Source organism: Salvelinus fontinalis, chromosome 34 (assembly GCF_029448725.1).
Source record: "Salvelinus fontinalis isolate EN_2023a chromosome 34, ASM2944872v1, whole genome shotgun sequence".
Taxonomy (NCBI): domain Eukaryota; kingdom Metazoa; phylum Chordata; class Actinopteri; order Salmoniformes; family Salmonidae; genus Salvelinus; species Salvelinus fontinalis.
In genome coordinates this window covers 19951583-19977347 of record NC_074698.1, presented here as the reverse complement: position 1 = coordinate 19977347, position 25765 = coordinate 19951583, and the positions used below count along the sequence as shown (strand labels likewise).

General features: G+C 46.6%; 1 protein-coding gene across 11 annotated transcripts in view; it reads right to left on the bottom strand.

The window, feature by feature from the left end:
• Nucleotides 1-25765, bottom strand: part of shank1 (SH3 and multiple ankyrin repeat domains 1) — a 127465-nt gene that overhangs the window by 87713 nt on the left and 13987 nt on the right. For 10 of the 11 annotated variants that reach the window (XR_008756066.1, XR_008756067.1, XR_008756070.1 and 7 more), the window contains exon 2: nt 4489-5034. Coding sequence is in view for 2 of the 11 variants with exons in the window: in XM_055898046.1 (XP_055754021.1) it covers nt 4489-4983 (495 nt within the window). In the remaining 9 variants the exon portion in view is untranslated. The other variant, XM_055898049.1, reaches the window with a different exon arrangement.

Below are 25765 nucleotides of genomic sequence, written 5' to 3'. Positions count from 1 at the left end.
GAAGAGAGAGAAGAGAGAGAAGAGAGAGAGAGAGAGAGAGAGAGAGAGAGAGAGAGAGAGAGAGAGAGAGAGAGAGAGAGAGAGCATCCTGTATTGACATGTCACTCGTTTCTGTTTGTCTAGGTGGGGAGAGATTGACATGTCCCATACTAGCTATCACATTCTGAAGAAAACCTGACTGTGGATTGGTCTCACCTACGACATGTCTATTCCACCAGGCTCTGCTCTGTGGGAGATATGAGGGTATCATGGTTCAGACCAGGGTTCTAGCGGTGGGCTACATTAGTCTCACCAACCAAAAATAGCTTTTCTCATATTGAGTTTGGCTTTATTACACAATTTTAAACCTCCTTATTAGTGACAGTAAGCCAGAGGCTGTGCCTCTCTGTCTCTCTCTCTCTCTGTCTCTCTCTCTCTCTCTCTGTCTCTCTCTCTCTCTGTCTCTCTCTCAATTCAATTCAATTCAATTCAAGGGGCTTTATTGGCATGGGAAACGTGTTAACTTTGCCAAAGCAAGTGAGGTAGACAATACACAAAAGTGAAATAAACAAAACGAATTAACAGTAAACATTACACATACAGAAGTTTCAAAACAATAAAGACATTACAAGTGTCATATTAAATATATACAGTGTTGTAACAATGTACAAATGGTTAAAGCACACAAGTTAAAATAAGTAAGCATAAATATGGGTTGTATTTACAATGGTGTTTGTTTTTCACTGGTTGCCCTTTTCTTGTGGCAACAGGTCACAAATCTTGCTGCTGTGATGGCACACTGTGGAATTTCACCCAGTAGATATGGGAGTTTATCAAAATTGGATTTGTTTTCGAATTCTTTGTGGATCTGTGTGATCTGAGGGAAATATGTGTCTCTAATATGGTCATACATTGGGCAGGAGGTTAGGAAGTGCAGCTCGGTTTCCACCTCATTTTGTGGGCAGTGTGCACATAGCCTGTCTTCTCTTGAGAGCCATGTCTGCCTACGGCGGCCTTTCTCAATAGCAAGGCTATGCTCACTGAGTCTGTACATAGTCAAAGCTTTCCTTAAGTTTGGGTCAGTCACAGTGGTCAGGTATTCTGCCACTGTGTACTCTCTGTTTAGGGCCAAATAGCATTCTAGTTTGCTCTGTTTTTTTGTTAATTCTTTCCAATGTGTCAAGTAATTATCTTTTTGTTTTCTCATGATTTGGTTGGGTCTAATTGTGCTGTTGTCCTGGGGCTCTGTGGGGTGTGTTTGTGTTTGTGAACAGAGCCCTAGGACCAGCTTGCTTAGGGGACTCTTCTCCAGGTTCATCTCTCTGTAGGTGATGGCTTTGTTATGGAAGGTTTGGGAATCGCTTCCTTTTAGGTGGTTATTGAATTTAATGGCTCTTTTCTGGATTTTGATAATTAGTGGGTATCGGCCTAATTCTGCTCTGCATGCATTATTTTGTGTTCTACGTTGTACACGAAGGATATTTTTGCAGAATTCTGCATGCAGAGTCTCAATTTGGTGTTTGCCCATTTTGTGAAATCTTGGTTGGTGAGCGGACCCCAGACCTCACAACCATAAAGGGCAATGGGCTCTATGACTGATTCAAGTATTTTTTAGCCAGATCCTAATTGGTAGGTTGAAATTTATGTTCCTTTTGATGGCATAGAATGCCCTTCTTGCCTTGTCTCTCAGATCGTTCACAGCTTTGTGGAAGTTACCTGTGGTGCTGATGTTTAGGCCGAGGTATGTATAGTTTTTTGTGTGCTCTAGGGCAACGGTGTCTAGATGGAATTTGTGGTCCTGGCGACTGGACCTTTTTTGGAACACCATTATTTTGGTCATACTGAGATTTACTGTCAGGGCCCAGGTCTGACAGAATCTGTGCAGAAGATCTAGGTGCTGCTGTAGGCCCTCCTTGGTTGGTGACAGAAGCACCAGATCATCAGCAAACAGTAGACATTTGACTTCGGATTCTAGTAGGGTGAGACCGGGTGCTGCAGACTGTTCTAGTGCCCGCGCCAATTCGTTGATATATATGTTGAAGAGGGTGGGGCTTAAGCTGCATCCCTGTCTCACCCCACGACCCTGTGTGAAGAAATGTGTGTGTTTTTTGCCAATTTTAACCGCACACTTGTTGTTTGTGTACATGGATTTTATAATGCCGTATGTTTTACCCCCAACACCACTTTCCATCAATTTGTATAGCAGACCCTCATGCCAAATTGAGTCGAAGGCTTTTTTGAAATCAACAAAGCATGAGTAGACTTTGCCTTTGTTTTGGTTTGTTTGGTTGTCAATTAGGGTGTGTAGGGTGAATACATGGTCTGTTGTACGGTAATTTGGTAAAAAGCCAATTTGACATTTGCTCAGTACATTGTGTTCATTGAGGAAATGTACGAGTCTGCTGTTAATGATAATGCAGAGTATTTTACCAAGGTTACTGTTGACGCATATTCCACGGTAGTTATTGGGGTCAAATTTGTCTCCACTTTTGTGGATTGGGGTGATCAGTCCTTGGTTCCAAATATTGGGGAAGATGTCTGTCTCTGTCTCTCTCTCTCTGTCTGTCTCTCTCTCTCTGTCTCTCTCTCTCTGTCTCTCTCTCTGTCTCTCTCTGTCTCTCTCTGTCTCTGCCTCTCTCTCTGTCTCTCTCTCTCTGTCTCTCTCTCTCTGTCTCTCTCTCTCTGTCTCTCTCTCTCTGTCTCTCTCTCTCTGTCTCTCTCTCGCTGTCTCCCTCTGTTTCTCTCTGTCTCTCTCTCTCTGTCTCCCTCTCTCTCTGTCTCCCTCTGTCTCTGTCTCCCTCTGTCTCTCTCTATCTGTCTCTCTCTGTCTGTCTCTGTCTCTCTCTCTGTCTGTCTCTGTCTCTCTCTCTGTCTGTCTCTGTCTCTCTCTCTCTCTCTGTCTCTCTCTGTCTGTCTCTCTCTGTCTGTCTCTCTCTGTCTCTCTCTGCATGTGTCTGTCTCTCTCTGTCTCTCTGTCTGTCTCTCTCTGTCTCTCTCTCCCTCTCTGTCTGTCTCTGTCTTTCTCTGTCTCTCTCTGTCTCTCTCTGTGTCTGTCAATTCAATTCAATTCAATTCAAGGGGCATAATTGGCATGGGAAACATGTGTTAACATTGCCAAAGCAAGTGAGGTATAGTGAGGTATATAATATACAAAAGTGATATAACAGTAAACATTACACTTACAGAAGTTTCAAAACAATAAAGACATTACAAATGTCATATTATGTATATTTACAGTGTTGTAACAATGTACAAATGGTTAAAGTACACAAGGGAAAATAAATAAGCATAAATATGGGTTGTATTTACAATGGTGTTTGTTCTTCACTGGTTGCCCTTTTCTTGTGGCAACAGGTCACACATCTTGCTGCTGTGATGGCACACTGTGGTATTTCACCCAAAAGATATGGGAGTTGATCAAAATTGGGTTTATTTTCAAATTCTTTGTGTATCTGTGTAATCTGAGGGAAATATGTGTCTCTAATATGGTCATACATTAGGCAGGAGGTTAGGAAGTGCAGCTCAGTTTCCACCTCATTTTGTGGGCAGTGTGCACATAGCCTGTCTTCTCTTGAGAGCCATGTCTGCCTACGGGCGGCCTTTCTCAATAGCAAAGCTATGCTCACTGAGTCTGTCTGTCTCTGTCTCTCTCCGTCTCTCTCTCTATCTCTCTCTGTCTCTCTGTCTGTCTCTCTTGGTCTCTGTTTCTCTCTCTCTGTCTCTGTATTTCTATTCTGTAAAACAGCTAGGTCACCTTGAAACTTTTTGTCCGTTCAGTCACTGTGCTGACAGGATCAAACCGTGTGTTTCTGCTGCTGAGGCACTGCGTGCGTGAACACACTTCGCCCTTATGTCTTAGTGGATCTGGATAGAAGAAGTACTCTGGGAGAATGTCTGCCTAGCTTTGCCTATTTGAATTGTCAAGACATTGAGAAAAAAGAAAATATGTACGTGCCCAAACACAGAGAGACACACAAGAACAGGTCAGAAGTCAAGCAACTGCTGTGAAGAGTTCAAAATGTAAACCCCCAGCATACTCACCAACAGTTGAACTGGACATCAGTGGTTGTATGGGGGAGAAGTAGTGACTGTCTGTTTGATGGAAGTGTGAATGGGGGTGGTCCTGAAGGTTGGTTATGAGGTGTGTTACTGACTGTCAGTGGTCATAATGTTAGTGTTTATTGACGCCAGTGCTTTCTATACGGATGTAGGATCTTAATTTGATCACTCTTTTGTTGCTGAGAATTTTCCTGCGAGGCAGAAAATGCAAACTTATGGTGTATTTGAGTTTTAACAAGGCTTCTAAAGTTTGTCATTTCCACTTTGACATTTCAGACTTGATTTTCCCGAGCGAAAAATGTATCAACTCTTCCAAAAATGTCCATTAATTATGATCCACATAATAATTCACATTTCCTGTTGCTGCAGGATTATTTTCCTGCTGTAGCAAACTGGCTCAAATGAATCCTACATCTGTAGGGGTGGTACAATAGGTGTGATGTCACTGACCGTCTGTTTGATGTCGGGGATGCCGATGCGGAACACCATCATGGCGATGTGGGCGTCCTCTGACGGCGCCCTGCTGGAGCTATGCTCTCTCAGCCTCTTCTGCTGCTGCTGCTGATTGGCTGGCTGTTGATGGGTGGGTCCATGGTTGGACGAATAAGGGTTTACTGTGTGCCCGATGTTGCCGGGTTGTATCTGTCTGTCTCCTGTGGGTCGTCCAGCCATTTTGCCTAATTGCCTGTGCCCCTCATCCCTGCCTCCTCGCGACATGCCTCCTCCTCGCCTGACTTCCTCCACTTCCTCTTCCTCCTCTTCTCCCTCCAGCTCTCCATTCTCCCCATCTTCTCCCTCCTCCTCACGGTCATCTTCCTCACCCTCCTCTTCTTCATCTTCCTCCTCCTCTTCCTCGTCCTCTGCCCCAGGATATAGATGTCTATTGTTTCCCAGCATCCTTTGCTGCTCCTCGTCACTGGAGAGGGGGCTGAGCGGCATCGTCATGGCGACAGGGAGGGTGGCACAAACGGCAGCGGCATCATTCCCCGAGACTCACTGAGGAGGAGAAAGGAGAAGAGGAGAACCATGAAAGGTCAAAATAGAGAGAGAGAGAGAGAGAGAGAGAGAGAGAGAGAGAGAGAGAGAGAGAGAGAGAGAGAGAGAGAGAGACAGAGACAGAGACAGAGACAGAGACAGAGACAGAGAGAGAGAGAGAGACAGAGACAGAGACAGAGACAGAGACAGAGACAGAGAGAGAGAGAGAGAGAGAGAGAGAGCGTTCCAAGGACAATCCTAAAAACTCAACCAGCAGCCCCAGTGTCTGTCGGGGTTCCTACACTGTTTCATGTCCTGACTCTGGTCACTATGGGAACAGACTGACTCCTTTCATTCTGCCTTTTCACTGTCACCATGCGCTGCCATTTCATCACAATTTATTCTTCAACACCTCCCATATAAATATCTATGCAACAGATCTTCCACCCTGCTCTATATAGAGTAGACATACATAATACTGCCCTGGTAGCCAGTGCCTATACTACATCTATAGACTGACTGAGTCCTGACTGACTGAGTCCACACTGAAGAACACCACTGAAACTACAAACATTAAACTACTACTGCAAACAATACAATACACACTGTAGACTACCTCTACACACTCACCCATTTCACTAGACTAGAACACTTCACATGAAGCATGAAGCATGAAGCATGAAACACAGTCTTCAACCTCACCTCTCAGAGTGGAGAGAACAATTTCAGAGCGTCTGTGATGTACCTCGTGCTGCAGACAGTGCACTACAAGCTGAAGAGTGTTCAGGTCAGTCCCTAGTGGATACTAGGCAGCATTGCGCTCTGTGAGTTTCAGCACCACTCCATACAGGACAGCTCCCCACAGCTAAAACAGCATGTTCAAGTTGCCACACAACCCAATTCACACCAGCTGAATTGTGAAACTAAGCCTGCCCTCCTGACATCTAGCACACAGCACACACCCACATCAGTTACAATACAACACAACTATATCAACAATAAATACCCAGAAACAAAGACAAAAAGAGAGATAGCACTGCCAATAAAACTGCCTAAACTGTGATGTTTTATCTCTGGGTGCTCATTTAAACATTCATTTTGAAAACATCCAATATCCTGTCGTTCATTGTGTTCGAGCTATTTCACTTTGAATGGACCCAAGTATAGGAGAGTAATGAACTGTAAATTGAAAATGGTGTGTGTGTGTGTGTGTGTGTGTGTGTGTGTGTGTGTGTGTGTGTGTGTGTGTGTGTGTGTGTGTGTGTGTGTGTGTGTGTGTGTGTGTGTGTGTGTGTGTGTGTGTGTGTGTGTGTGTGTGTGTGTGTGTGTGCGTGTGCGTGTGTGTATATAAGATGGTTGAAAGACACAGGGAAGAGAGGGGCCACTGTGAGAAAAGATGTGTTTGACACCAGCTCCCAGGGCTGTTCCCAGAGGACCGTGAGTGACAGCAAATACCACTAGCTGTCCTCAGAGAGAATGAGAGGAGAGGAGAAGACAATATGAGAAAATGAGAAACCAGAGGGTGGGAGAGAAGGAAGATTTTAGTATGAGAGATGGTGATACATTGTGCCAAAACAAAGCCACGGAGTACATGGAAGTACACATGACATAGGGACAAATGCACTGAGAAACACAGATATCATATTTCTCATGGTTCTTTAACCTGTGTCATATTCATGCATCTCAGCCTCCTCACTAATGAAGAGCACAGTGCAGCTGAGCTGACAGGCCACAGTAGTGTTACAGCAGACCTGGACACCACCATACAGTAACACTGTCAGGTAGCAGAGAGGACAGAGAGACTCAGAGAGAAAGGGAGCAAAAATGAGGGCGGAAGACAAAGAGAAGGGGGTATATAGACACAGGAGAGAGAGAGAGGAAGAGAGCAGGTATTAGACAGAGAGACACATGGGGAAGGGCAGAAAGAAAGAGAGGGCGAGAGCGCGAGAGAGAGAGAGAGAGAGAGAGAGAGAGAGAGAGAGAGAGAGAGAGAGAGAGAGAGAGAGAGAGAGAGAGAGAGAGAGAGAAGCTCCAGGGTTGGGGGTAGAGAAATACAGAGGATTAGTTTCAATAGAGAGCTGAGGATTTGGAACAAGGAGAAAAGGACTGGGAGCCAGGAGAGAGAGATCATTGTAGAAAGTCAGATAGAAAAAGGAAAGGAACACAGCAGATCTGATTAGAGAGACAGAGAGGGGAACAAGGCAGAGGAGAGAGGACAGAGAGGATGGGAGAGACAGAGAGGGGAACAAGGCAGAGGAGAGAGGACAGAGAGGATGGGAGAGACAGAGAGGGGAACAAGGCAGAGGAGAGAGGACAGAGAGGATGGGAAAGACAGAGAGGGGAACAAGGCAGAGGAGAGAGGACAGAGAGGATGGGAAAGACAGAGAGGGGAACAAGGCAGAGGAGAGAGGACAGAGAGGATGGGAAAGACAGAGAGGGGAACAAGGCAGAGGAGAGAGGACAGAGAGGATGGGAGAGACAGAGAGGGGAACAAGGCAGAGGAGAGAGGACAGAGCGGATGGGAAAGACAGAGAGGGGAACAAGGCAGAGGAGAGAGGACAGAGAGGATGGGAGAGACAGAGAGGGGAACAAGGCAGAGGAGAGAGGACAGAGAGGATGGGAGAGACTGAGAGGGGAACAAGGCAGAGGAGAGAGGACAGAGAGGATGGGAAAGACAGAGAGGGGAACAAGGCAGAGGAGAGAGGACAGAGAGGATGGGAAAGACAGAGAGGGGAACAAGGCAGAGGAGAGAGGACAGAGAGGATGGGAAAGACAGAGAGGGGAACAAGGCAGAGGAGAGAGGACAGAGAGGATGGGAGAGACAGAGAGGGGAACAAGGCAGAGGAGAGAGGACAGAGAGGATGGGAGAGACAGAGAGGGGAACAAGGCAGAGGAGAGAGGACAGAGCGGATGGGAAAGACAGAGAGGGGAACAAGGCAGAGGAGAGAGGACAGATAGGATGGGAAAGACAGAGAGGGGAACAAGGCAGAGGAGAGAGGACAGAGAGGATGGGAGAGACTGAGAGGGGAACAAGGCAGAGGAGAGAGGACAGAGAGGATGGGAGAGACAGAGAGGGGAACAAGGCAGAGGAGAGAGGACAGGGAGGATGGGAGAGACAGAGAGGGGAACAAGGCAGAGGACAGAGAGGATGGGAGAGGCAGAGAGGGGAACAAGGCAGAGGAGAGAGGACAGAGAGGATGGTAAAGACAGAGAGGGGAACAAGGCAGAGGAGAGAGGACAGAGAGGATGGGAGAGACAGAGAGGGGAACAAGGCAGAGGAGAGAGGACAGAGAGGATGGGAAAGACAGAGAGGGGAACAAGGCAGAGGAGAGAGGACAGAGAGGATGGGAAAGACAGAGAGGGGAACAAGGCAGAGGAGAGAGGACAGAGAGGATGGGAGAGACAGAGAGGGGAACAAGGCAGAGGAGAGAGGACAGAGAGGATGGGAGAGACAGAGAGGATGGGAGAGACAGAGAGAGGAACAAGGCAGAGGAGAGAGGACAGAGAGGATGGGAGAGACAGAGAGGAACAGGGAGATATTGGGGAGGAGAGGCAAAGGTAGAAAAAGGAGGAGAGGGCTGAGAGAAAAATACTGAGAAATGAAGCTGAAACAGACTGTTGAAGTGGAAAACTGAGAAAAGAAGCTGAAACAGACTGTTGAAGTGGAAAACTGAGAAAAGAAGCTGAGATAGACTGTTGAAGTGGAAAGGAGCGTGAAGAAGGCAGAACAGGGAGCAGGAGGAGAAGAGACAGCAGGAGGTGGACTGGGGTGAGAGGGCAAAATAAAAGGGTTGAGGGAGGCGGACACGAAAGGAGAAAAGTGAGCGGTTTAGTGGAGAAATGCAAGGAGATTATGTTCATTTAGTTTGAAGAGAGAAGTCATGATGAGTCACACATAATAGGCCTTAATGAATGTATCCTGTAGAGAAGAGATGGAACAGAGAGATACATAGATTAGATATTTCCTATAAGCGACAGAGATCTTTCCCACTGCGTATCTCCTCTCTACAGACTTCTCTTTCAGCACTCTCCTTGGAAAGCTGCAATTTAGTTAAGGCTCACGTCGTACCTTTGACTGTCCTCCAGGGAGACAGAGTCAGACTGACTGGACTTCCTGCTGATCAGTGGGGTTGACTGACCCTCTCTATCCTCGCCCACAGTCCATCTCCTACTGAGAGGTAGTGTCAGTGAGATAAGTCAGATTCTGTGTGGTCCTTAGTGGTTCAGCAATGGTTCAAAGTTGCTCTGTGAGCCAGGATCATAACATGGGTCACACTTCCGTTAACAGATTAGATTGATATAGTGCTTACAAGTGGTCAAAGTTCTTTACATCCACAGCCATGTCATCTGGTCTGTAATGTCCCACCATCATTGTCTGTGGTCGTTTACCCTCCACCAATCAATCTCTCTTGATACACCTCTCTCTCTCGCAGCCTCTCTCTATCTCTCTCTCTTTCAGCCTCTCTTTTACTGTATGTGGGACAAAGTGTGTATATAGATAGATATTTTCAGTGTCTCGGTCCCCAGGAAACTTCACTGGGAAACTTCCAAGGAACAGATCGCCCCAGTTTCAGGCCACTAAACTAGAGCGGACAATTTCTCTCTCTCTCTCTCTCTCTCTCTCTCTCCCTCCCTCCCTCCCTCCCTCCCTCCCTCCCTCCCTCCCCCCCTCCCTCCCTCCCTCCCTCCCTCCCTCCCCACACACACACACACACACACACACACACACACACACACACACACACACACACACACACACACACACACACACACACACACACACACACACACACACACACACACACACGCACACAGCCAACCATATGTGTAAACGTTGACCTTTCTGATACAGTTCCAGCATGAGTAAGGGCTAATTGGGAGCTAATATAATCCTTCTCTGTCAGTTCTGACCTCCGGCCTTCTGCTACATGTCATCAAACTGTCACCCAGGAGGCCCCGCCCACAGGAAACTAAGGTTAGATAATGCTGTTCTTTTCCATACAGACAGGGATCACACACTCTCCCTACAGACAGCGATCACACACTCTCCCTACAGACAGCGATCACACACTCTCCCTACAGACAGCGATCACACACTCTCCCTACAGACAGCGATCACACACTCTCCCTACAGACAGCGATCACACACTCTCCCTACAGACAGCGATCACACACTCTCCCTAAAGACAGCGATCACACACTCTCCCTACAGACAGCGATCACACACTCTCCCTACAGACAGCGATCACACACTCTCCCTACAGACAGCGATCACACACTCTCCCTACAGACAGCGATCACACACTCTCCCTACAGACAGCGATCACACACTCTCCCTACAGACAGCGATCACACACTCTCCCTAAAGACAGCGATCACACACTCTCCCTACAGACAGCGATCACACACTCTCCCTACAGACAGCGATCACACACTCTCCCTACAGACAGCGATCACACACTCTCCCTACAGACAGCGATCACACACTCTCCCTAAAGACAGCGATCACACACTCTCCCTACAGACAGCGATCACACACTCTCCCTACAGACAGCGATCACACACTCTCCCTACAGACAGCGATCACACACTCTCCCTACAGACAGCGATCACACACTCTCCCTACAGACAGCGATCACACACTCTCCCTACAGACAGCGATCACACACTCTCCCTAAAGACAGCGATCACACACTCTCCCTACAGACAGCGATCACACACTCTCCCTACAGACAGCGATCACACACTCTCCCTACAGACAGCGATCACACACTCTCCCTACAGACAGCGATCACACACTCTCCCTACAGACAGCGATCACACACTCTCCCTACAGACAGCGATCACACACTCTCCCTACAGACAGCGATCACACACTCTCCCTACAGACAGCGATCACACACTCTCCCTATTCCCTACTCTCCCACACACTCTCCCTCTCCCTAGGATTCAGCAATTCAGCGCTTTGGGAAATCCATAAAACAATAGTGAACACCCCTACAGTACACAACTGATGGGTGGATGAAGAGAGAGAGGAAACCACAATCTGTACCTCCTGAGGCTCAACACTGACCTGATCCATTTAGTTAGTCAGGTGGACTACTACAGTACGACAGTACATTCTGCCTGTTACCCCCACATTCAATCTAAAGATGTCACAGGAAACAGTGTGAACATCCTCAGAGTGATGACCTCATTCACAGCCAGGCAGCTCTCTCTCTCTGCTGCCTATTCCAGGAGCTGACTAATACCAGCTGCAGCTCCCCACCGCCTGCCTGTTGGTCTGGAAGCAGAGTGATGACATCACACACAGAGGCAAGTTCTCCCACCTGCCTGCCTGACCACCCGCCCACCCGCCTCCCTCCCTCCCTGGCAGGCAGCTCTAGTGGGGACCATTATGTGTCAGTGTAGTGGAGGGGCTGATGAATACATAAAGGGTGTAGCTGTAGGGGAGGGGACCGAGGAGCAGACGAGGGATGTGAAATATTAAAGGGAGATGCTGCTCTGCTCCGGGCCTGTACGCAGGGAACAGGAGACCACATGACACCCCCAGCTCTGCCCCTCACAATAACACAACTTATGGTTTCTGAGCCTGGACTCCAAAACACACTAGCCTGGGCTGGTCCTAATGCTACACATGCTATAGCCAACTGCTCCAACTATCGTCATGCAGTACAGTACATGTTAGTAAGAGGAGTTGGCAACAGGTCTGAAACTGACACCAGGCTGGTAGAACATGTGACTGTCTCTTGTCTTTGTCAGCATGGTGGCTTTTGAAGTCCAAGAACAGCTCCATCAGCTAACTACACGTTGTGATGTCATCCCACTGGGACTGGACCAGAGCTGTGTGTGTGATGAGCAGGCAGGTTTCAGACAGTCTAACCAGCCCGGTGTTATGTGCTGGCTGTAATGAAACACCTGTAACTAGGGAACAGGGATTACACAACAGACTCATAGTCAGAGACAGAAATGGACAGACAGTAAAATACTAATTGAAGAGCAGAGCAGAGAGCTGGGGTGCGTTGCAAATGTCACCCTGTTTCCTTCCTAGTGCACTACTGTCGACCAGAGCCCTATGGGCCCCTATGGGCCCTGGTCAAAAGTAGTGCACTATATATGGAATAGGGTTCCACTGGGGCAGAGTAGGCTGGACAGAGCTGTCATTGAGTGGGATGGGGTTATTTGACAGTTATTTGCGGTGGGTTTGACAGCTCCCTACGGTACTAGTGGCTGAATCAGCTGTTTGCACCGGTGTATAGAGCCGTTGGGAGGCTTTTGAACAGATAAGAAAAGTCCAGATTTTAAAAAAGGTCTGCGTCTGCTTTTAGTTGGTGTCTGCTTTTGAATGAATAAAGACATCCTCAACTGGTATGCAGAGCCATAGTTTCATTTTGTCTGAGACTAGAACAAATACAATTCAGTAATGATTTTCCTAAAATCTTAGATATTTATCACTATACATCTTCTGACATGTTAACATCCTGGTCCTTAAACAAAAGGTCTGTGTTGAGACTAGTCTAATCCCATACGACTCCTATACCTTTGCTCTAGTGAATGACTCCCGTCAGGATATCTCCTTAGATAGGTTAGAGGTGACTAGTGACAGATAATTGATGAGGGAAGACAGAGAGCTGAATGAATGAACGACGCTGATTAGATCTGACTCCATAAACTCCCCCATGTAGGGAGAGACAGCATCATGTATAGTGTCCTAACCTATTCTATGTAGGCCAATCAATATGGATTCACATTCAATTACTTTTATCGCTCCCTTGCTTTCCTCACCTCTGTTGTGTGCTCTCTCTCTCTCTCTCTCTCGCTCTCTCTCTGTTGTCTTTTCTATATCCACCTTTTTATATATCCCATCTATCCTCCTATCTGTCAGCTATGTGCCACTTCTTATATCAGTTTCTCTCCATTCTCCTTCTCAATCCTCTCCTCTCCACTACTCCTCTCCTCCCCTGCTCTCCTCTTCATCCACTTTTTACTGCCACAGCACAGCCCCTCCAATGTTACTATAAATACTGCCACAGTCCCTCCAATGTTACTATAAATACTGCCACAGCCTCTCCACTGTTACTATAAATACTGCCAGAGAACAAGCCCCTCCACTGTTACTATAAAAACTACCTATAAATAATGCCACAGCACAGCCCCTCCAATGTTACTATAAATACTGCAACAGCACAGCCCCTCCAATGTTACTATAAATACTGCCTATAAATACTGCCACATCACAGCCCCTCCACTGTTACTATAAATACTGCCACAGCCCCTCCACTAATACTATAAATACTGCCACAGCCCCTCCACTGTTACAATAAACACTGCCACAGCACAGCCCCTCCACTGTTACAATAAACACTGCCACAGCACAGCCCCTCCACTGTTACTATAAATACTGCCACAGCCCCTCCAATGTTACTATAAACACTGCCACAGCCCCTCCACGGTTACTATAAACACTGCCACAGCCCCTCCACTGTTACTATAAATACTGCCATAGCACAGCCCCTCCACTGTTACTATAAACACTGCCACAGCACAGCCCCTCCACTGTTACTATAAATACTGCCACAGCCCCTCCAATGTTACTATAAACACTGCCACAGCCCCTCCACGGTTACTATAAACACTGCCACAGCCCCTCCACGGTTACTATAAATACTGCCACAGCCCCTCCACGGTTACTATAAACACTGCCATAGCACAGCCCCTCCACTATTACTATAAATACTGCCACAGCCCCTCCACGGTTACTATAAACACTGCCACAGCCCCTCCACTGTTATTATAAATACTGCCATAGCACAGCCCCTCCACTGTTACTATAAACACTGCCACAGCACAGCCCCTCCACTGTTACTATAAACACTGCCACAGCCCCTCCACGGTTACTATAAACACTGCCACAGCCCCTCCACTGTTACTATAAACACTGCCACAGCACAGCCCCTCCACTGTTACTATAAACACTGCCACAGCCCCTCCACGGTTACTATAAACACTGCCACAGCCCCTCCACTATTACTATAAATACTACCTATAAATACTGCCACAGCCCCTCCACTGTTACTATAAACACTGCCACAGCCCCTCCACGGTTACTATAAACACTGCCACAGCCCCTCCACTATTACTATAAATACTACCTATAAATACTGCCACAGCCCCTCCACGGTTACTATAAACACTGCCACAGCACAGCCCCTCCACTGTTATTATAAATACTGCCATAGCACAGCCCCTCCACTGTTATTATAAATACTGCCACAGCACAGCCCCTCCACTGTTATTATAAATACTGCCACAGCCCCTCCACGGTTACTATAAACACTGCCACAGCACAGCCCCTCCACTGTTATTATAAATACTGCCACAGCACAGCCCCTCCACTGTTACTATAAATACTGCCACAGCACAGCCCCTCCACTATTACTATAAATACTGCCACAGCCCCTCCACTGTTACTATAAATACTGCCACAGCACAGCCCCTCCACTGTTACTATACATACTGCCACAGCACAGCCCCTCCACTGTTACTATAAATACTGCCACAGCCCCTCCACTGTTACTATACATACTGCCTATGAATACTGCCACAGCACAGCCCCTCCACTGTTACTATAAATACTGCCACAGCACAGCCCCTCCACTGTTACTATAAATACTGCCACAGAACAGCCCCTCCACTGTTACTATAAATACTGCCACAGCACAGCCCCTCCAATGTTACTATAAATACTGCCACAGTCCCTCCACAATTACTATAAATACTGCCACAGTCCCTCCACTATTACTATAAATACTGCCACAGCCCCTCCACAGCCCCTCCAATGTTACTATAAACACTGCAACAGCACAGCCCCTCCACTGTTACTATAAACACTGCCACAGCCCCTCCACTGTTACTATAAACACTGCCACAGCCCCTCCACTGTTACTATAAATACTGCCACAGCCCCTCCACTGTTACTATAAATACTGCCACAGCACAGCCCCTCCACTGTTACTATAAATACTGCCACAGTCACTCCACTATTACTATAAATACTGCCACAGAACAGTCCCTCCACTATTACTATAAATACTGCCACAGAACAGTCCCTCCACTATTACTATAAATACTGCCACAGAAACCTCCACTGTTACTATAAATACTACCACAGCCCCTCCACTGTTACTATAAATACTGCCACAGCCCCTCCACTGTTACTATAAACAATGCCACAGCCCCTTCACGGTTACTATAAACACTGCCACAGCACAGCCCCTCCAATGTTACTATAAATACTGCCACAGCACAGCCCCTCCATTGTTACTATAAATACTGCCACAGCCCCTCCACTTTTTCTATAAACACTGCCATAGCCCCTCCACTGTTACTATAAACACTGCCACAGCACAGCCCCTCCACTGTTACTATAAATACTGCCACAGCCCCTCCACTGTTACTATAAATACTGCCTATAAATACTGCCACAGCACAGCCCCTCCACTGTTACTATAAATACTGCCACAGCCCCTCCACAGTTACTATAAATACTGCCACAGCCCCTCCACTGTTACTATAAATACTGCCACAGCCCCTCCACTGTTACTATAAATAATGCCTATAAATACTGCCACAGCACAGCCCCTCCACTGTTACTATAAATACTGCCACAGCACAGCCCCTCCACTGTTACTATAAATACTGCCACAGCACAGCCCCTCCACTGTTACTATAAATACTGCCACAGCTCCTCCACTGTTACTATAAATACTGCCTATAAATACTGCCACAGCACAGCCCCTCCACTGTTACTATAAATACTGCCACAGCCCCTCCACAGTTACTATAAATACTGCCACAGCACAGCCCCTCCACAGTTACTATAAATACTGCCACAGCCCCTCCAATGTTACTATAAACACTGCCACAGCACAGCCCCTCCACTGTTACTATAAATACTGCCACAGCCCCTCCAATGTTACTATAAACACTGCCACAGCCCCTCCACGGTTACTATAAACACTGCCACAGCCCCTCCACGGTTACTATAAATACTGCCACAGCCCCTCCACGGTTACTATAAACACTGCCATAGCACAGCCCCTCCACTATTACTATAAATACTGCCACAGCCCCTCCACGGTTACTATAAACACTGCCACAGCCCCTCCACTGTTATTATAAATACTGCCATAGCACAGCCCCTCCACTGTTACTATAAACACTGCCACAGCACAGCCCCTCCACTGTTACTATAAACACTGCCACAGCCCCTCCACGGTTACTATAAACACTGCCACAGCCCCTCCACTGTTACTATAAACACTGCCACAGCACAGCCCCTCCACTGTTACTATAAACACTGCCACAGCCCCTCCACGGTTACTATAAACACTGCCACAGCCCCTCCACTATTACTATAAATACTACCTATAAATACTGCCACAGCCCCTCCACTGTTACTATAAACACTGCCACAGCCCCTCCACGGTTACTATAAACACTGCCACAGCCCCTCCACTATTACTATAAATACTACCTATAAATACTGCCACAGCCCCTCCACGGTTACTATAAACACTGCCACAGCACAGCCCCTCCACTGTTATTATAAATACTGCCATAGCACAGCCCCTCCACTGTTATTATAAATACTGCCACAGCACAGCCCCTCCACTGTTATTATAAATACTGCCACAGCCCCTCCACGGTTACTATAAACACTGCCACAGCACAGCCCCTCCACTGTTATTATAAATACTGCCACAGCACAGCCCCTCCACTGTTACTATAAATACTGCCACAGCACAGCCCCTCCACTATTACTATAAATACTGCCACAGCCCCTCCACTGTTACTATAAATACTGCCACAGCACAGCCCCTCCACTGTTACTATACATACTGCCACAGCACAGCCCCTCCACTGTTACTATAAATACTGCCACAGCCCCTCCACTGTTACTATACATACTGCCTATGAATACTGCCACAGCACAGCCCCTCCACTGTTACTATAAATACTGCCACAGCACAGCCCCTCCACTGTTACTATAAATACTGCCACAGAACAGCCCCTCCACTGTTACTATAAATACTGCCACAGCACAGCCCCTCCAATGTTACTATAAATACTGCCACAGTCCCTCCACAATTACTATAAATACTGCCACAGTCCCTCCACTATTACTATAAATACTGCCACAGCCCCTCCACAGCCCCTCCAATGTTACTATAAACACTGCAACAGCACAGCCCCTCCACTGTTACTATAAACACTGCCACAGCCCCTCCACTGTTACTATAAACACTGCCACAGCCCCTCCACTGTTACTATAAATACTGCCACAGCCCCTCCACTGTTACTATAAATACTGCCACAGCACAGCCCCTCCACTGTTACTATAAATACTGCCACAGTCACTCCACTATTACTATAAATACTGCCACAGAACAGTCCCTCCACTATTACTATAAATACTGCCACAGAACAGTCCCTCCACTATTACTATAAATACTGCCACAGAAACCTCCACTGTTACTATAAATACTACCACAGCCCCTCCACTGTTACTATAAATACTGCCACAGCCCCTCCACTGTTACTATAAACAATGCCACAGCCCCTTCACGGTTACTATAAACACTGCCACAGCACAGCCCCTCCAATGTTACTATAAATACTGCCACAGCACAGCCCCTCCATTGTTACTATAAATACTGCCACAGCCCCTCCACTTTTTCTATAAACACTGCCATAGCCCCTCCACTGTTACTATAAACACTGCCACAGCACAGCCCCTCCACTGTTACTATAAATACTGCCACAGCCCCTCCACTGTTACTATAAATACTGCCTATAAATACTGCCACAGCACAGCCCCTCCACTGTTACTATAAATACTGCCACAGCCCCTCCACAGTTACTATAAATACTGCCACAGCCCCTCCACTGTTACTATAAATACTGCCACAGCCCCTCCACTGTTACTATAAATAATGCCTATAAATACTGCCACAGCACAGCCCCTCCACTGTTACTATAAATACTGCCACAGCACAGCCCCTCCACTGTTACTATAAATACTGCCACAGCACAGCCCCTCCACTGTTACTATAAATACTGCCACAGCTCCTCCACTGTTACTATAAATACTGCCTATAAATACTGCCACAGCACAGCCCCTCCACTGTTACTATAAATACTGCCACAGCCCCTCCACAGTTACTATAAATACTGCCACAGCACAGCCCCTCCACAGTTACTATAAATACTGCCACAGCCCCTCCACAGTTACTATAAATACTGCCACAGCCCCTCCACTGTTACTATAAATACTGTCACAGCACAGCCCCTCCACAGTTACTATAAATACTGCCACAGCACAGCCCCTCCACAGTTACTATAAATACTGCCACAGCCCCTCCACAGTTACTATAAATACTGCCACAGCCCCTCCACTGTTACTATAAATACTGCCACAGCACAGCCCCTCCACAGTTACTATAAATACTGCCACAGCCCCTCCACTAATACTATAAATACTGCCACAGCCCCTCCACTGTTACTATAAATACTGCCACAGCCCCTCCACTGTTACTATAAATACTGCCACAGCACAGCCCCTCCACAGTTACTATAAATACTGCCACAGCCCCTCCACTAATACTATAAATACTGCCACAGCCCCTCCACTGTTACTATAAATACTGCCACAGCCCCTCCACTGTTACTATAAATACTGCCACAGCCCCTCCACTGTTACTATAAATACTGCCACAGCCCCTCCACAGTTACTATAAATACTGCCACAGCCCCTCCACTGTTACTATAAATACTGACAGCAGCGCGTCTATTATTAATGCACAATGCCGCCCCAACCAATCCGGCCCGCACACCACAAATTCATCATCACTGCTAAACTTTATAAGCCTCCGCCACAACTAGTTCTTAACCCATGGCCGCACACACACACACACACACACACACACACACATCCTCCTATCTGTCAGCTATGTGCCACTTCTTATATCAGTTTCTCTCCATTCTCCTTCTCAATCCTCTCCTCTCCACTACTCCTCTCCTCCCCTGCTCTCCTCTTCATCCACTTTTTACTGCCACAGCACAGCCCCTCCACTGTTACTATAAATACTGCCACAGCCCCTCCACTGTTACTATAAATACTGCCATAGCACAGCCCCTCCACTGTTACTATAAATACTGCCACAGCCCCTCCACTAATACTATAAATACTGCCACAGCCCCTCCACTGTTACTATAAATACTGCCACAGCCCCTCCACTATTACTATAAATACTGCCACAGCCCCTCCACTGTTACTATAAATACTGCCACAGCACAGCCCCTCCACTGTTACTATAAATACTGCCACAGCCCCTCCAATGTTACTATAAACACTGCCACAGCCCCTCCACGGTTACTATAAACACTGCCACAGCCCCTCCACGGTTACTATAAATACTGCCACAGCCCCTCCACGGTTACTATAAACACTGCCATAGCACAGCCCCTCCACTATTACTATAAATACTGCCACAGCCCCTCCACGGTTACTATAAACACTGCCACAGCCCCTCCACTGTTATTATAAATACTGCCATAGCACAGCCCCTCCACTGTTACTATAAACACTGCCACAGCACAGCCCCTCCACTGTTACTATAAACACTGCCACAGCCCCTCCACGGTTACTATAAACACTGCCACAGCCCCTCCACTATTACTATAAATACTACCTATAAATACTGCCACAGCCCCTCCACTGTTACTATAAACACTGCCACAGCACAGCCCCTCCACTGTTATTATAAATACTGCCATAGCACAGCCCCTCCACTGTTATTATAAATACTGCCACAGCCCCTCCACTGTTACTATAAACACTGCCACAGCACAGCCCCTCCACTGTTATTATAAATACTGCCACAGCACAGCCCCTCCACTGTTATTATAAATACTGCCACAGCCCCTCCACGGTTACTATAAACACTGCCACAGCACAGCCCCTCCACTGTTATTATAAATACTGCCACAGCACAGCCCCTCCACTGTTACTATAAATACTGCCACAGCACAGCCCCTCCACTATTACTATAAATACTGCCACAGCCCCTCCACTGTTACTATAAATACTGCCACAGCACAGCCCCTCCACTGTTACTATACATACTGCCACAGCACAGCCCCTCCACTGTTACTATAAATACTGCCACAGCCCCTCCACTGTTACTATACATACTGCCTATGAATACTGCCACAGCACAGCCCCTCCACTGTTACTATAAATACTGCCACAGCACAGCCCCTCCACTGTTACTATAAATACTGCCACAGCACAGCCCCTCCACTGTTACTATAAATGCTGCCACAGTCCCTCCACTATTACTATAAATACTGCCACAGAACAGCCCCTCCACTATTACTATAAATACTGCCACAGTCCCTCCACTATTACTATAAATACTGCCACAGAACAGCCCCTCCACTGTTACTATAAATACTGCCACAGCACAGCCCCTCCAATGTTACTATAAATACTGCCACAGTCCCTCCACAATTACTATAAATACTGCCACAGTCCCTCCACTATTACTATAAATACTGCCACAGAACAGCCCCTCCACTGTTACTATAAATACTGACACAGCACAGCCCCTCCAATGTTACTATAAATACTGCCACAGTCCCTCCACTATTACTATAAATACTGCCACAGTCCCTCCACTATTACTATAAATACTGCCACAGAACAGCCCCTCCACTGTTACTATAAATACTGCCACAGCACAGCCCCTCCAATGTTACTATAAATACTGCCACAGTCCCTCCACAATTACTATAAATACTGCCACAGTCCCTCCACTATTACTATAAATACTGCCACAGAACAGCCCCTCCACTGTTACTATAAATACTGCCACAGCACAGCCCCTCCACTGTTACTATAAACACTGCCACAGCCCCTCCACTGTTACTATAAACACTGCCACAGCCCCTCCACTGTTACTATAAATACTGCCACAGCCCCTCCACTGTTACTATAAATACTGCCACAGCCCCTTCAATGTTACTATAAATACTGCCACAGCACAGCCCCTCCACTGTTACTATAAATACTGCCACAGCACAGCCCCTCCACTATTACTATAAATACTGCCACAGCACAGCCCCTCCACTATTACTATAAATACTGCCACAGAACAGTCCCTCCACTATTACTATAAATACTGCCACAGTCACTCCACTATTACTATAAATACTGCCACAGAACAGTCCCTCCACTATTACTATAAATACTGCCACAGTCACTCCACTATTACTATAAATACTGCCACAGAACAGTCCCTCCACTATTACTATAAATACTGCCACAGCCCCTCCACTGTTACTATAAATACTACCACAGCCCCTCCACTGTTACTATAAATACTGCCACAGCCCCTCCACTGTTACTATAAACAATGCCACAGCCCCTCCACTGTTACTATAAATACTGCCACAGCACAGCCCCTCCACTGTTACTATAAATACTGCCACAGCACAGCCCCTCCATTGTTACTATAAATACTGCCACAGCCCCTCCACTTTTTCTATAAACACTGCCATAGCCCCTCCACTGTTACTATAAACACTGCCACAGCACAGCCCCTCCACTGTTACTATAAATACTGCCACAGCCCCTCCACTGTTACTATAAATACTGCCTATAAATACTGCCACAGCACAGCCCCTCCACTGTTACTATAAATACTGCCACAGCCCCTCCACAGTTACTATAAATACTGCCACAGCCCCTCCACTGTTACTATAAATACTGCCACAGCCCCTCCACTGTTACTATAAATAATGCCTATAAATACTGCCACAGCACAGCCCCTCCACTGTTACTATAAATACTGCCACAGCACAGCCCCTCCACTGTTACTATAAATACTGCCACAGCACAGCCCCTCCACTGTTACTATAAATACTGCCACAGCCCCTCCACTGTTACTATAAATACTGCCTATAAATACTGCCACAGCACAGCCCCTCCACTGTTACTATAAATACTGCCACAGCCCCTCCACAGTTACTATAAATACTGCCACAGCACAGCCCCTCCACAGTTACTATAAATACTGCCACAGCCCCTCCACAGTTACTATAAATACTGCCACAGCCCCTCCACTGTTACTATAAATACTGCCACAGCACAGCCCCTCCACAGTTACTATAAATACTGCCACAGCCCCTCCACTAATACTATAAATACTGCCACAGCCCCTCCACTGTTACTATAAATACTGCCACAGCCCCTCCACTGTTACTATAAATACTGCCACAGCACAGCCCCTCCACAGTTACTATAAATACTGCCACAGCCCCTCCACTAATACTATAAATACTGCCACAGCCCCTCCACTGTTACTATAAATACTGCCACAGCCCCTCCACTGTTACTATAAATACTGCCACAGCCCCTCCACTGTTACTATAAATACTGCCACAGCACAGCCCCTCCACAGTTACTATAAATACTGCCACAGCCCCTCCACTGTTACTATAAATACTGACAGCAGCGCGTCTATTATTAATGCACAATGCCGCCCCAACCAATCCGGCCCGCACACCACAAATTCATCATCACTGCTAAACTTTATAAGCCTCCGCCACAACTAGTTCTTAACCCATGGCCGCACACACACACACACACACACACACACACACACACACACACACACACACACACACACACACACACACACACACACACACACACACACACACACACACACACACACACACACATGGTCACACACAGTCACAGTCACACACACACTGACACTAGCAGCTCTGACCAAGGACAAGAGTTCCCTGTTGATGAGGCGGTGGGAAAGCCAATAGACTTCATGACTAACTAAATGATGACGTCATATCCTCATCTGAACATATTCGGATTTGAGGGCACCACAACTGCCAGCTGTCAGTCAGGAAGCTCCACTATAAGGTCTGACAGAAGTTCTAGTATGGTGTGAAAATGGGGGCACCCCCTGTAGAGGCTGACAGAAGCTATGCTGACACATAGGTTCATCGCTGTAAAGTGTAAGTGCTGACACACACAGAGTGTACTGACTGTATGGGAAGTAGCCTAGTAGCATCGCTAGCTCCACCACAGGCCTCTATCAACTTACCTGGTAAAATAAGGGTACGCATTAAACAGGAAGAATCAAGCTGTCCTCATTGTAATGATCCATCCATGTGTAGGGTGCCGTCTTTCGGATGGGACGTTAAACGGGTGTCCTGACTCTCTGAGGTCATTAAAGATCCCATGGCACTTATCGTAAGAGTAGGGGTGTTAACCCCGGTGTCCTGGCTAAATTCCCAATCTGGCCCTCAAACCATCATGGTCACCTAATAATCCCCAGTTTACAATTGGCTCATTCATCCCCCTCCTCTCCCCTGTAACTATTCCCCAGGTCGTTGCTGCAAATGAGAACGTGTTCTCAGTCAACTTACCTGGTAAAATAACGGTAAAATAAAAAATAAAAAAATAAAAATAGGGGCTGCTGATCCTGCTGTTACTGCTCTTTACGGCCCTCCGCCCCCCTGCCTTAGGCTGTGATCACCGTCCCAGGCTGGGCCAGCTTCTCCACCAAGCATCTGCTTCTATAAATAGCTCCACTTTGATGATGCAGTGGTGACTGCTGGGAAAACTCGCATCCCGCTCTTTCCCACCCTGCCTCCCGATGGCACAATTAGCACTAATAAACTCCCAGCCAATCCTGGCTGCATGGGAGACTCTGGCCAATGCCTCCCTCTAATTGCTATGAATGGGATCATTGCAATGCACCAGACGTGTGGCTGAGATAGGGTGGCTGGTATGAGTAGTGATAACTGCACCACGAGGGAGAGAGAGAGAGAGAGGGAGAGAGTTTGAGTTTTTATAAAACCTTTATTTTCTACTCAATTGTTAACATAAATAATGACACACTGCCTTTTCAGAAATGAAACAATGAACGTAATTCCTACACAAAATAAATAAAAATAAAAATACAAAAGAACATATACATTCAACTTATTTCCTCAACAAAAAATAATTTCCCCTCCTCTACAAAACAAAGCGCTCCTTCATATGCCCACTTCTCCTCAAACAATGGGAGATCTTTTACAGCTGAGAAAAACTCAAAATCCACTTTTATTCTTGCTTTCACTAATCCTTTAAAAACACATCTTATATCCTTCTCATATCCCGTGTCTATTTTATGTTTCCTACTCAAAAAAATTGACATCTTAGCTTGTCCCAAAATAAAATTTAACATTTGACATTTTCTTTTCTGTTGCTTACTATATTGAAACCCCAAAATAAAAACATTGTTATTAAAAATCTCACCTACAGCTCTAAACAATGATTCCAGTATTTCCAATAAAGGTTTTATCCTCTCACACTCCATAAAACAGTGAAAAATGGTTTCTCTTATATTACAAAAAGGACATCCATCTCTAACATCTGAATTAATGACAGATACAAAAGCATTAACTGCAATAATGCCATGTAACACCCTCCATTGCATATCACCAGTACCCTTTTGTAACGGTGGTTTGTACAGTGCTCTCCATGCTGGCTTTACCTTGTCATCAATTCCCAATTTTACCCTCCATGGAGTGTCTTTTCTATTTTTCAATTTCTCTTTGTTTAACACCTTAACACACCCCCTATACAAATCCTTCCCATTCACCTCATCCAAACCCACCTCCTCCAACCCTCTCAAATCCAACAATATACCCTTTCTCTCTGACTCTGTGATATTTGGTGTAATCCCTAATCTTGGAAATGAGACGTCTTCATCTTGTTCCTTCTTCTTGTGGCTATTAAGCATTCCCCATTCTTCCGCTGACAGAGCTTTCCTGCAGCTTCCCAGCATTTGTCCAACAATCCTTTCCGACCTCACCCCCAAATGTTCAGCCAACCGTCTTCCATCCATTAAGTCGGGCCCAGCCATTGCCATTAACTGTCTTAAGGTGATTATTTTTCCCTTCACCAGAATCTTGGAGAAATGTGGAACAGCTGCAGTTGTACAATCCAGTCTTGCCCCACACACCAGAGGTTCCTCCAACAGCCAATGCACTGACTCCGCTGAAGTTCGTCTGGACACCTTCATTATGCTCCACACTCTGAGAAGGCCTCTGTAAAACGGAGGTACTCCCTCCCTAGAAATCTGGCTACTATCAACCAGAAATAAAGCCTTCTTTAAACCTAAACCTCCAACCCTCTGTAACACAAGGCCTGCTACCCCCCTCCACACCACATTTTCCTGTCCATAAAGCAACCTTTGAATAAACTGAAAACGGAAAGCAGCAGCCCTACTAGCAAGATGTACCAGACCTTGTCCCCCCTCCTCTTTTGACAAATACAAAACACTTTGTGGAACCCAGTGATATTTATCCCAAAAAAAATCTACCATAATTGCCTGTATCTTAGCCAGAAGACCAGAAGGTGGTTCTAAAACTGCCAACCGATGCCATAATGCAGAGGCAATCACATTGTTAACTATAATAGTTCTCCCCCTATATGACATTCGAGATAACAACCAACGCCATCTCCTCATCCTCCCTTCCACCATTTCAACCACCCCAATCCAATTTCTTTCCATAATCCCCTCATCTCCTAAGTACACTCCAAGATACTTAAACCCTCCCTTACACCATTCCAATCCCCCTGGCAAAGCCATGATCCCTCCAGACCATTCTCCAA